A 13705-nucleotide genomic window follows, 5' to 3' on the forward strand; every position below is an offset into this window, starting at 1 on the left:
GTTTAAATTTGAAAAAACGTTATAAAAAGCAGTGTTTTCATATTTCATTGATTTTCTCGGAAACTATAAAAGATAGAATAGATCCAAAGGATGTATATGAAAGCTGAATGTTTGGGGAATCTAGCAAGTATTCATATATTGTTGTGGTTTCATCGGTTTGGCTGTAATTGACGTTTAAATTTTTTAAAAAGTTAAAAAAGCAGTGTTTTCACATTTCATTGATTTTATCCAATTTGTTATAATTCACATGATGTACTGAAACATTACCAATTCGTTGGATACAATTGCTTTTTGATGTTGCAGATATCTTTGATAGTAGGTCGTGATGTTTCCTCGGAAAGAATGGGTCTTAAGATGTGGCAGTGGTTGTTCTTGGTGAGCTTCTGGTGGTCGCAGGGGGTGGATGGAGCCCCGTTCTTCGACCCCACCGCGCTACTTCGCAATGTCCTGGTGCCGGCGGACGCGGCCGTCGGCACCATCATCTACAGATTACGAGCCTCAGATCCGGCCTACGATTACCCCATGACCTTCGACATCCAGGATGACGCGACGACCGTGTCCGTGGATACGCTCAACTGCAGTCGCTTCAACTCGGTGTGCCAGGCCAACGTCGTGCTGCAGAGACGTCTGGAGGCGGGAAGGTTCTACGATTTTAAGGTCACGGTGAAGAACGTCCGAGGCGGAAGGGCCTCGATGGATTGCTCTTTTAGGGCAACAAATGCAACCACTCCAATCGGTGAGATATTTCCTGGGGCTCCGACGCTGCTGATGGTGTCGGAGAGCGCGAGGAGACACACGGAATTGGGAAGTCTCGTGGCCAGAGGGAATCCGAACAGAGAAAAAGCTGTGCTTCTGGAGCTTTGGGGATCGCCGTTGTTCAGTCTTCGACAGAGGTTGATTTCGGAGAAGGATGCTGAAGGAACGGTTTTGCTGCTGGGGAAGCTCGATTACGAGACCAAAACCGTACATCATCTGACCATTCTAGCTAATGTAAGTCTTTAATTTACTTTTTTTCTTAACATCTTAAACCAATTAAGTTAATTTTGAACACTGATTTACAGAAAAATCTTAGAGATTTAGTCAATATTTTGACTTGCTCTTTGACTTAAACTAATTCAATATTTACATAAAATCAGTTGTAAATAAGACAATGGAATGTCTTAATTTTATATCTATTGTTTGAAAAAATAATTGAAGTTATCAATGGGAATAATTATGAAAGTGATTAACGAAATTTAATAAATTTCTTGTAAAGTTTCGTATAAGAATCATAACGTTTCTCAACCTTTTTTTACCGCATTATATAAAATTTATGATACTGACAGCTGTCATTAAATCAGTTATTGCTTAGCAACCCATAGGTGGAGAAATTACTTAAAATCAATAGTAAATAAGATAATGGAAAGTCTTAATCGTATATCTATTAATATGATTTGTTTTGTTTGCAAAACGTAATTGAAGTTATCAATTGTTCCCATTGATAACTTCATTTATGTTTTCAATTCCAAACATTATGAAAGCGATAAACGAAATTTACTATATTTCTTGTAAATTTTTGTATAAGAATCAAATAACGTTCGGATCAGCGTTTCTCAACTTGTTTACTGCATGACATAACATTTATGATACTTTGAGAAAAAGTGACAGCTGTCATTTTGCGACCTATTAAACCCATTATTGCTTAGCAACTCATAGATGGAGAAATTACTTAAAATCAATAGTAAATAAGATAATGGAATGTCTTTCAGTAAATAACTTTTTTTTTGATAAGATGATTTTATACAATTCTATGACATAGGTTTTGAAATAGTTTTTCGTATATTAACTATATCTATCGGTACGACTTGATTTATTTGGAAAACATAATTGAAGTTATCAATAAGAATAACTATGAAATCGATGACAGCTGTCATTAAACACAATGACAGCTGTCATGTTTACTGTATGACATAACATTTATGATACTTTGAAGAAAAGTGACAGCTGTCATTTTGCGACCTATTAAACCCATTGTTGCGTAGCAACCCATAGGTAGAGAAATTACTTAAAATCAATAGTAAATAAGATAATGGAATGTCTTTCAGTAAATAACTTTTATTTTTTGATAAGATGATTTTACACAATTCTATGATATAGGTTTTGAAATAGTTTTTCGTATATTAACTATATCTATCGGTGCGACTTGATTTGTTTGGAAAACATAATTGAAGTTATCTATAAGAATAATTATGAAATCGATGACAGCTGTCATTAAACACAATGACACAATGACAGCTGTCATGTTTATTGTATGACATAACATTTATGATACTTTGAAGAAAAGTGACAGCTGTCATTTTGCGACCTATTAAACCCATTGTTGCTTAGCAACCCATAGATGGAGAAATTACTTAAAATCAATAGTAAATAAGATAATGGAATGTCTTTCAGTAAATTTTTTTTTTGATAAGATGATTGTACATAATTCTATGATATAGGTTTTGAAATAGTTTTTCAACTATATCTATCGGTACGACTTGATTTGTTTGGAAAACATAATTGAAGTTATCAATAAGAATAATTATGAAATCGATGACAGCTGTCATTAAACACAATGACACAATGACAGCTGTCATTAAACACAATGACACAATGACAGCTGTCATGTTTACTGTATGACATAACATTTATGATACTTTGAAGAAAAGTGACAGCCTGTCATTTTGCAACCTATTAAACCCATTATTGCTTAGCAACTCATAGATTTCAGTAAATATTTTTTTTTTGATAAGATGATTTTACACAATTCTATGATATAGGTTTTGAAATAGTTTTTCAACTATATCTATCGGTACGACTTGTTTTGTTTGGAAAACGTAATTGAAGTTATCAATAAGAATAATTATGAAATCGATGAACGAAATTTAATATTATCAAGTAAAATTTTGTTGGTACAATGACAGCTGTCATTAAACACAATGACACAATGACAGCTGTCATTAAACACAATGACACAATGACAGCTGTCATTAAACATAATATTGCTTAGCAACTACAGTTGTTATCATATGAAAATCTACATTGAGCAACTGATATTAATTAGAGCTTATTTCAGTAATTTTGTTTTCATAATGTTTTGATAAGATGATAGGTTTTCTTATACTAGCTAAAGTTGGGGGGTATTCAATGGAAATGATGTTATTAATCGTGTTTTTGGCGTTTCGTGTGAAACGATCCGGTTTTAACGAGATATTCATTGCGTTCTGACGTGTGCGTATTCGTGTGCATTTGTTTCGTTGCATTCGCAGGACCCTTGGACGGAAGCGGAAACTGACTCACGCAACATAGCCGCTTGGCCGCTGCTGGTGGCGGTCCTCGACGAGCAGGACACGCCGCCCGTCTTCACGAAGGCCCCACCGACGACGGCCCTTGATCCTGACCTCCAACCCGGCGATGTCGTCCTTTCGGTTAAGGCCGAGGACGGCGATAGGGGCAAACCGCGAGACATTAGATACGGTCTAGTATCCGAAGGAAACCCATTCACTCCGTTCTTCGATCTATCGGAGGAAACCGGTAAGATCTAAATATATACATACATTCATATATGTACGTACACACATACACTCATCATCATCATCGTACACGCTTATAACGTACACACGACGTTCGATTTGCTGGTGAACAAGAGATGAGATGTTCGGATCATGGGAGAGAGCGAGGCCGAATGATCAGGCAGGAGGAGGAGATCAGAAGAAAGAAAGAACTGACCGAGAAAGAAAGAGAATACAGTGTATAAAAAGATAAAGTACACATACACATCGAGTGATGCGAGTCAAGGTTCTTTTCGCGTAGATTTTTTTTTTGTTCAGATTCCCAATTCAAGGTTTATTACACATACACACAGTTGGCCATGTACAGGGTGGTCCCAAACGCGATCCATCATAATCGATCAACGAAAGCCTTACATAATACGACCACAATATAGATAAAAGCAAAGATAAGAAGTGACAAAAGTTATTAAACAATCGTCTGCAAATTAATCAATTAAATTACAAATTTGGAAATTACACCTGACGTTGGTTCCCTATAATTAATTGTCGATTTAAATTCGTCAGTTTGATCAGCTCTAATCAGTAACATTTCCTAATTTAGCGAGCTTAAAAAAGTATTATGCATTTCTTTAATTTATATTATTGAGAATCAAATTTGACTAAAACTTTTTGTATTCAAATTAGACATGAATAAAAATAAGTTAACAAAGATTTTAAGAAATCTGGATCCTTGTAATTTCCAATCAATTTTTCCATCTGGAACTTTCACTATAAGACCTTTGATTAACACTTAACGCGTTAATCTGTTCCGGTTTAACCACTACAGCTTCCTTAACAATATTTTTCTATTCATAATTTAAGAATAAATCATCAATAATCTTATTTCAGTTTCTTGTTATGAAAAGAACAAAGAAGATTGTTTCTTCAAAGTTATTAACTTTTTGTTAAAAGTTTTAACTAATTAATTAATTTGTGAAGTTTTCTATTACATTTTGTATTTTTAACACAAACTTTGAGAAATTTCCTTTTTTTTGTTGAATTTCTTAAAATCTTATAAATGTATGAAAACAGTATCGAAACTTCACTTTTTTTTTGTTAGTCACAGACAAATTTAAGAAATCTTATAAAAGTTTAGTAAAAATCTCAAAGAAATCCCATAGAAATCTCAAATCTCCCTTAGAAATCTTATAGAAATTTATTTGAAATTTTATAGAAGTTTACTGCAAATCTCATTGAAATCTCAGTTTATAGAAATCTACAAGAAATCCCATAAAAATATCAAACAAATTGCATAGAAATTCCTTAGAAATCCTTAAAATTTCATAGAAATGCATATAAATCACTTAGAAATGTCTCTTAATATTGATTTTTGATTGTCACAATTTGATAATTGAAAAAAGAAATAAATTGATATATTTTCATACTAATTACTGTTAATATAACTATAAATCACTTCTACGTAAATAAATGTATCAATGCGATAGTTAAATGAGAGTATTATCCACAAAAATTCTGAAATTCCACCCGTGACTCAAATCAACAGAATTTCGGCTTTTCTTGGCGCTTCCATCGGTGCACTTAACACGAAGATTACTCAGATTAGCAAGAAGTTACGAACACAATTTTAAGCCAACATCAACAGACGTGCACGAAATCATGCGTTTCTGAATCACAATTTTTATTTTCTTCGAATCATCCAAATACATAAAATATGAAAAAATAAAACACATAAGATAATGCACATAAGCTATATTTAATTATCTTTGATAATTGACAAAGCGAATTTTAATTGACGCACAAATACAATTTTTAATTTAACAGTCTTTGAAGTTATGAATTTTTTTTTTGATATTTATACGAAAAAAAAAAATTAAAAATCAGGTTTTAAATTATGCCAAGTATTTTAATTAATTATAGCATCTCTTGTCCGTTTGTTCCTGTTGTTTCGGACGTATTTCGAAAAGCATTTAAAATTAGCTCCAATTAGTCGTGTGCATAACGACTTCATTCGACCTTGAAACGCGAGCGAATCGCCGAAAAATTTAAGTATAAAAAAAAAACTTCTATTTTTAGAACGAAAAGACTTGCGTAATTTATCAATTTGTAAATGTATTTTTTTTTTGCATTCACTAATACTTCGCATAGTTGTGCTTCGATCAGTCCGGATTCACTATAGTACGGTTTAAAAATTTCAAAAAATTTAATTGAGAAAAATATCATCATTAGTACACAAAATTATTAATTAGATCAGTTTTTTTGATTGATAGATGTATATTGGTATTTAGTTCATCGATTAGTCCGGTTTCAAACAGTCGGATTACCCGCACTATGCGAGGTTCTGCTGTACTTTTGAAATTGAAATTCGTTGAATGGGATTAAGATAAAAGCGAGTGTAGTTTCGCAAAGGTGAAGTCTACTACGTGGACATATTTGCATTGGGGAGAGGTCGATACACAGACGGTGAACGTAATTAGGGCTAATTTTCGCGTTGATCCATCGTCATTACCATTATTTTTATTACTCTGTTTGGTTTTTCCTTCTTGAACTCTGTTGAACCCGCATTTCCTTCCGGTTTCCAATCTTTAATATGTAATTTGTGGCTCGACACGTTTCCGGTTTGTTTTCCTCCTTATTTTCTCCTCATATTTGTGCTTTTTAAGCGTATCACGTACGAAAGTGATTATTGATTCACCATATAATTCACTTTTCGTTTCGTTTTCATTGTCCAAAGAAAAAAGTACAAGTATTTGTATATATTTGTAATGGAAATTTATTGTCGATTTGCTAAACGAGTCATCTTCATGAACAAATTCCTTGACTTTGACTTCTTAACGTTATTATATCCAAAATCATTGAATTTGTTAATGTATAAATTCATCCAATTTGTTGCGTTTTCTTCAAATTCGTTTCCTTGACGACTAATGAATAAAATTATATATAATCAGCTGTTGTCACAAATTGTGATTGCGTAACTTAGTAACAAACCATTTACAATTGTTTGGAAATCTATCGTCGATTTGCAAACAAGACATCTTCATGAACAAATTTCTGGACTTTCACTTCTTAACGTTATTATATCCAAAATCATTGAAGTAATAATTTGTTAATGTAATAAGTTCATTGAATTTGTTGCGTTTTCTTCAAATTCGTTTCCTTGACGACTAATCAATAAAACTATAATCAAATTGTGAACGCGTAACTTAGTTACAAACCATTTACAATTGTTTGGAAATGTATCTTAGATTTACTAAACAAGACATCTTCATGGAAAAATTACTTAACTTTGACTTCTTAACGTTAATATATCCAAAATCATTGAAGCAACAATTTGTTAATGTAATAAATTCATCGAATTTGTTGCGTTTTCTTGTAATTCGTTTCCTTCACGACTAATGAATAAAAGTATATAAACAGTTGTTGTCATAAATTGTAAATGCGTAACTTAGTTACAAACCATTTACAATTGTTTGGAAATGTATCGTCGATTTGTTAAACGAGACATCTTGATTAACAAATTTCTTGACTTTGACTTCTTAACGTTAATTTATCAAAAATTATTGAAACAACGATTTGTTAATGTGATAAATTCATCGAATCTGTTGCGTTTTCTTCGAGTTTGTTTCCTTGAAACTAATCAATAAAATTATATAATCAGTTGTTGTCACAAATTGTCAATGCGTAACTTAGTTACAAACCATTTACAATTGTTTAGAAATGTATCTTAGATTTACTAAACAAGACATCTTCATGGAAAAATTACTTAACTTTGACTTCTTAACGTTAATTTATCAAAAATCATTGAAAAAACGATTTGTTAATGTAATAAATTCATCGAATCTGTTACGTTTTCTTCAAATTCGTTTCCTTGACAACTAATCAATAAAACTATATAATCAGTTATTGTCACAGATTGTGAATGCGTAACTTAGTTATAAACCATTTACAATTGTTTGGAAATGTATTGTCGATTTGATAAAGGAGACATCTTCATTAACAAATTCCTTGACTTTGACTTCTTAACGTTATTTTATCCAAAATCATTGCAGCAACGATTTGTTAATGTGATAAATTCATCGAATTTGTTACGTTTTTTTGTAATTCGTTTCCTTGACGACTAAAATTATATAATCAGTTATTGTCACAAATTGTGAATGCGTAACTTAGTTACAAACCATTTACAATTGTTTAGAAATGTATCGTCGATTTGCTAAATGAGACATCTTTATTAACAAATTCTTTGACTTTGACTTCTTAACGTTAATTTATCAAAAATCACTTAAATAACTATTTGTTAATGTAATAAATTCATCGAATCTATTACGTTTTCTTCAAATTTGTTTCCTTGACGACTAATCAACAAAAGTATATAAACAAATTGTGAATGCGTAACTTAGTTATAACCATTTACAATTGTTTGGAAATATATCTTAGACTTACTAAACAAGACATCTTCATGGAAAAATTACTTAACTTTGACTTATTAATTTATCAAAAATCATTGAAGCAACGATTTGTTAATGTGATAAATTCATCGAATCTGTTGCGTTTTCTTCGAATTCGTTTCCTTGACAACTAATCTATAAAACTATATAATCAGTTATTGTCACAAATTGTGAATGCGTAACTTAGTTACAAACCATTTACAATTGTTTGGAAATTTATCGTCGATTTGCTAAACGAGACATCTTCATGTACAAATTACTTAACTTTGACTTCTTAATTGCTACGTTTTCTTCGAATTCGTTTCCTTGATAACTAATCAATAAAACTATATAATCTGTTATTTTTACAAATTGTGAATGCGTAACTTAGTTACAAAACATTTACAATTGTTTAGAAATCTATCGTAGATTTACTAAACGAGACATCTTCATGGAAAAATTACTAAACTTTGACTTCTTAATTGCTACGTTTTCTTCGAATTCGTTTCCTTGACGACTAATCAATAAAACTATAATCAAATTGTGAATGCGTAACTTAGTTACAAACCATTAAGAATTGTTTCTCTTCCATTCATACGTCCAAATTCTTCGCTGATAATAATATTATAGCTCAAGGTTTCGCCAATTTTTTTGTTGTTGTTTGAATCCGCGAATAAGACCAATTAGTGCACATCTCCGAAGGTTTCTCCTCTTCTCGGCCTGATGGTTTTTTTTTTCTATTTTTTTGGAGGTCTCCCCCGATGTGTGGTTGCTACAAATTTGCGACGCTCAAGGCTTCCGCTTCAAATGATCTCGCGCATTGTTATGAAATTTATCTTGCGATTAGTGCGAGGTTACTTTTACGACAGCAACAAAAAAAAAGTGTGTCTTGATTCTTGACAAAAGGTTTCTTTTTTTTAGTTCTGTTCCGTTCGTAGATGATTTTTTGGAGGTTGAAGTTGTTATATTAAATCGTGCAAAAATTTTTAATTCTCGTCTGGATATTCGTCTGGATTTTTTTTCTTCCTTTGTGGAATCGACAACCTTAACATTCTCGCAATTTAGTTTTTATTTCTCACATTTAGTATTTTAGTGCATGGTTCATGGATGAAACAATCTATATTTAGATTTTCAATCATTCTTTTTTATTCATTTATTAAATTTTTGTTGTAACGAATTTCATAAATTGATAATTCGTATATTGAAAACGTAAGAAAAATACCTCGTATAGTGCGGATAATCAGTTTCGCAATTAGCAGTGTTAGAAACTGCACTAATTGAGGACGCTAAAACTGCATAAACAGCAACAAAAAAGAAAGAAAAAAAAAATGTTTTTGTTTTGCTAAATTAAAATTTTATTTCTTTTGAAACTTTCAAACCGGACTATAGTGAATCCGCACTGATTGAAGCAGAACTATTTCTTGTATAATACTAGAAAACCTTTTAATTTGAAATTTCGTTGCTTCTTGAATACTGATTGCAGGGCTAATTATAAAAATGTTAAGAAAATACAATTATATATTTTTTTTGATCTTGCAATTTTTTGATAAATTTGACTTTAATTTTTGTATATATTTGTAGAAAACTTTTAACTTTTCATTTATTACGTGATAAATTTTCTAATAAATTCAATTTGAAGCATATTTTCGATGGTTTTCTTCGAAAATTTCTACACATTTGACTAAACTGTAATTTCTTAATAAATTTGACTTTAATTTACAATATTTACTAAAGTTTGACAACAATTTTAACTTTTGATTTATTAAGTGACAAATTTTCTAATTTAGTTCAATTTGATGCATATTTTCAATGGTTTTCTTCGAACACTTGTGCACTTTCGACTAAACTGTAATTTCTTAATAAATTTGACTTTAATTTTCAAAATTTAGTAAATTTTAACAACCAATTTAACTTTTGATTTATTACTTGACAAATTTTCTAATAAATTCAATTTGATCCCTTTTTTCAATGGTTTTCTTCAAACATTTTCACACTTTTGAATGAACTGTAATTATTTAATAAATTTGACTTTAATTTACAAATTTTTTCTAAATTTTAACTTTTCATTTATTACGTGACAAATTTTTTAATAACTTCAATTTGAAGCATATTTGCAATGGTTTTCTTCGAAAACTTCTACACATTTGACTAATCTGTAATTTCTTAATAAATTTGACTTTAATATACAAAATTTTCTAAATTTTAACAACAATTTTAACCTTTGATTTATTACTTGACAAATTTTTTCAATGGTTTTCTTAAAACATTTTCACACTTTTGAATTAACTGTAATTATTTAATAAATTTGACTTTAATTTACAAAATTTACTAAGTTTTAACAACAATTTTAACTTTTCATCTATTACGTGACAAATTTTCTAATTGAGTTCAATTTGATGCCTATTTTCAATGATTTTCTTCTAACATTTCCACACTTTGAGACTATGTAATTTCTGGATAAATTACAATTACAAACTTTCCATTAACTAAATTAAATCTTTTTTTGGTATAAATTTTAACAAATTATTTTTTAATAAAACAATGTAATAACATAATAATTGTTAAATACAATTAATAAGTTTTATCTTATTGAAATAACAGACACCGATTATTTAACATTGAATTTGATGGTAGATTTATTAATATGTTAGATTTTTTACTTAAAATTTCTAGAAGCGAATAACTATGCTAATGCAAATTTCAAACATTCAAAATTTTTTTTGTAGTGTTTCTTTGTCTTAAATTTATATTAAGTATTGTTTTTGCTAAAACCAATAAAATCTACAGTTTTTTTTTCTTTTATTAAGTGTTAAAATTTAGATATTTTTTTTTAATATTTATAAAAGTAATTTGAATCTTATTAACAATTTCGATTAGAATTCAAATAATAATGTTTCTTTACCTTAAATTTATATTAAGTATTGTTTTTAAATCTACAGATTTTTTTCTCTTACATACAAGTAATTATAATTACGTAAAAATATTTGCATCTTGCATTTACACAAATATTCATCGAATTTGTTGCGTTTTGTTTAAATTCGTTTCCTTGACGACTAATCAATAAAACTATATAATCTGTTGTTGTCACAAATTGTGAATGCGTAACTTAGTTACAAACCATTTACAATTATTTCTCTTTCCATTCATACGTCCCAATTCTTAGCTCTAGCTCATTTGAACTAAATTCATTTGTAATCTTAACTAATATTAACATGAAACGTTATTTTTAAACACTTTATCTGCTTTTCTTTTGTAAATATCAATTAGAAGATATATTTGGTTTGTGATAATGATAATGAGAAGTTTGATGATTGTAATACATGAATGCAATTGCATTTTCGGTGTTTGATTATTTGGAACACCCTGTGTATGTATACGACGTTCAAACAGAGAGATCTCCGAATAACAACGGCCCTGGGGCGCAATTATGTTAATTTTAGTTTGAAGCTCTTTTCTCTCTTTCTCTCTTGGTTTACAATCTTACTCTTCTGGACATACTCACAAACATCCAAGACGCACTCAAACGCAAATAAAATGTACGCACATGCATATATATATACATACATATACACACACGCGTTCGTTTATTTTAATTATCTTATTTTATCTCATTTCCATGCCGACCGTCTCGTTTCCTCCTCCTCCTCCTTATCCTCCACGATCGTCGTCATCATCATCAGCATCTCTTCCCATCGTCCTCGTCCGCACGCATTTTTTGTTTTGTTTCATCGGATCCCTCGGCCTGCTTAATTTATTGATGGGCTAATTTACGTTTCTCTCGCTGCATCAATTATTTAAGTCCGAGAGTTCAAGCAACTCGCGCGATAGATTTATTAATAAGAGACGAGGAAGGAAAAATAACATCGAAGAATAAAAAAAGAAAAGAAAAATGACTTAAACAGAAAGAGAGAAAGGTTACTTTATAAACACATGTTAAGCATTCGAGCGGAGGCTGCGAAAGACCAAAGCAATTTGATATGAACAACACACACACAAAAAAGGCAAAGAAATCACTGCTGCGACTGGTTATGATTGATAAATCTGATGATGATAGCTGCCATCAACTTTGTATCTTTCTGCTGCGAAGTTTTGTCTTTTCTATTTGGAATTTGAATAATTTGTTTGTGTGTGTGTATGAGTAAGAGAGAGATAGAAAATTGCAGATTGGAAGTGGAAGTAGGCGAGGAATCGAATGCCATTAAAAATCTGCTTTACCTTGAGGCTACTAATTAAGTAATGAAAAAAAATCTATCTATATATTTATATAAATATATCACACCTTTGAGCGGGAAGTGCGCGAATAGATTCAGAATTACGGCGAATACTTTCGTTTTTTATGCGTTTCCTAAATGAGTCTTCTTGGCGATTATCCAAGCAAAAGGAAAATCAAAACGATCATTTCTATATAGAAAAAGTGAATCCGCACTGATCGAAGCAGAAATTAGCGAGATTTTCTTCTAATTCGCAAATTCGTTGCATTCTTGTATACTTCTTGAAGGAAATTGCAAAATTATTAAGAAAATACTTCTTTTTTCATTCAATTTTATGTTTTTCTTCGAAGACTTTTACACTCTAAACTAAATTGTAATTTCTTGATAAATTTAGCTTTAATTTGAAAAGTTTATATAAATTTTAACGTTCCATTTATTTCGTGACAAATTTTCTACAAAATTCAATTTAATAACTTTTTTAATGATTTTCTGCGAACACTTCTACACTTTAAACTAAACTGTAATTTCTTGATAAATTTGACTTTAATTTACAAAAAAAGGAACTTTCCATAAAGGTTTAAATAATAAAAAAATATATCACACCTTTGAGCGGAAAGTGCGCGAATAGATTTAGAATTACGGCGAATACTTTCGTTTTTTATGCGTTTTCCTAAATTAGTCTTCTTGGCGATTATCCAAGCAAAAGAGGAACAGCAAAATCAAAACGATTATTTCTATATAGAAAAAGTGAATCCGCACTGATCGAAGCAGAAATTAGCGAGATAATCTGCTAATTCGCAAATTCGTTGCATTCTTGAATACTTCTTGAAGAAAATTGCAAAACTATTAAGAAAATATTTCTTTTTTTTTTGTAATACATTCAAATTTATGTTTTTCTTCGTAGACTTTTACACTCTTGACTAAGCTGTAATTTGTTGATAAATTTGGCTTTAATTTCAAAAATTTGTATAAATTTTAACAACAATTATAACGTTTCATTTATTTCGTGACAAATTTTCTAAAAAAATTCAATTTGATAGCTTTTTTTCAATTTACCACACTTCTAGACTAAACTGTAATTTCTTGATAAATTTCACTTTAAATTACAAAATTACCAGCATATTTTATTATATTCATATCAATTTTAACAACAATTTTAACTTTTGTTTTTCTAAAGAATTCAATTTGATAGGTTTTTTTAATGATTTTCTGCAAATACTTCTATACTTTCGAGTAAACTATAATTTTTTAATAAATTTAACTTCAATTTACAAAAAAATAATCTAAAAATTTTGATTAACAACGAATTTTAACATTGAAGTGCGCTATATGAAGATTTAGAATTACGGCGAATACTTTCGGTTTTTATGCGTTTTCCTAAATGAGTCTTCTTGGCGATTATCCAAGCAAAAGGAAAATCAAAACGATCATTTCTATATAGAAAAAGTGAATCCGCACTGATCGAAGCAGAAATTAGCGAGATTTTCTTCTAATTCGCAAATTCGTTGCATTCTTGAATACTTCTTGAAGGAAATTGCAAAAC

The 13705-nt window shown here is 30.2% G+C and overlaps 1 protein-coding gene across 1 annotated transcript in view; it reads left to right on the top strand.

The window, feature by feature from the left end:
- The window catches only part of LOC108561943 (cadherin-86C-like), a gene marked incomplete at its 3' end in the record, with an annotated part of 6214 nt that extends 2662 nt beyond the window's left edge, over positions 1 to 3552 (top strand). Inside the window, exons 2-3 of the mRNA XM_017920098.1 lie at positions 304 to 990; positions 3288 to 3552. Coding sequence (XP_017775587.1) covers positions 343 to 990; positions 3288 to 3552 — 913 coding nt within the window. The remainder of the gene's footprint in view (positions 1 to 303; positions 991 to 3287) is intronic.
- Between the last annotated feature and the right edge of the window lie 10153 nt (positions 3553 to 13705).

The sequence above is a fragment of the Nicrophorus vespilloides genome, unplaced genomic scaffold (genome assembly GCF_001412225.1).
Source record: "Nicrophorus vespilloides isolate i.1.1-1 unplaced genomic scaffold, Nicve_v1.0, whole genome shotgun sequence".
NCBI lineage: Eukaryota > Metazoa > Arthropoda > Insecta > Coleoptera > Silphidae > Nicrophorus > Nicrophorus vespilloides.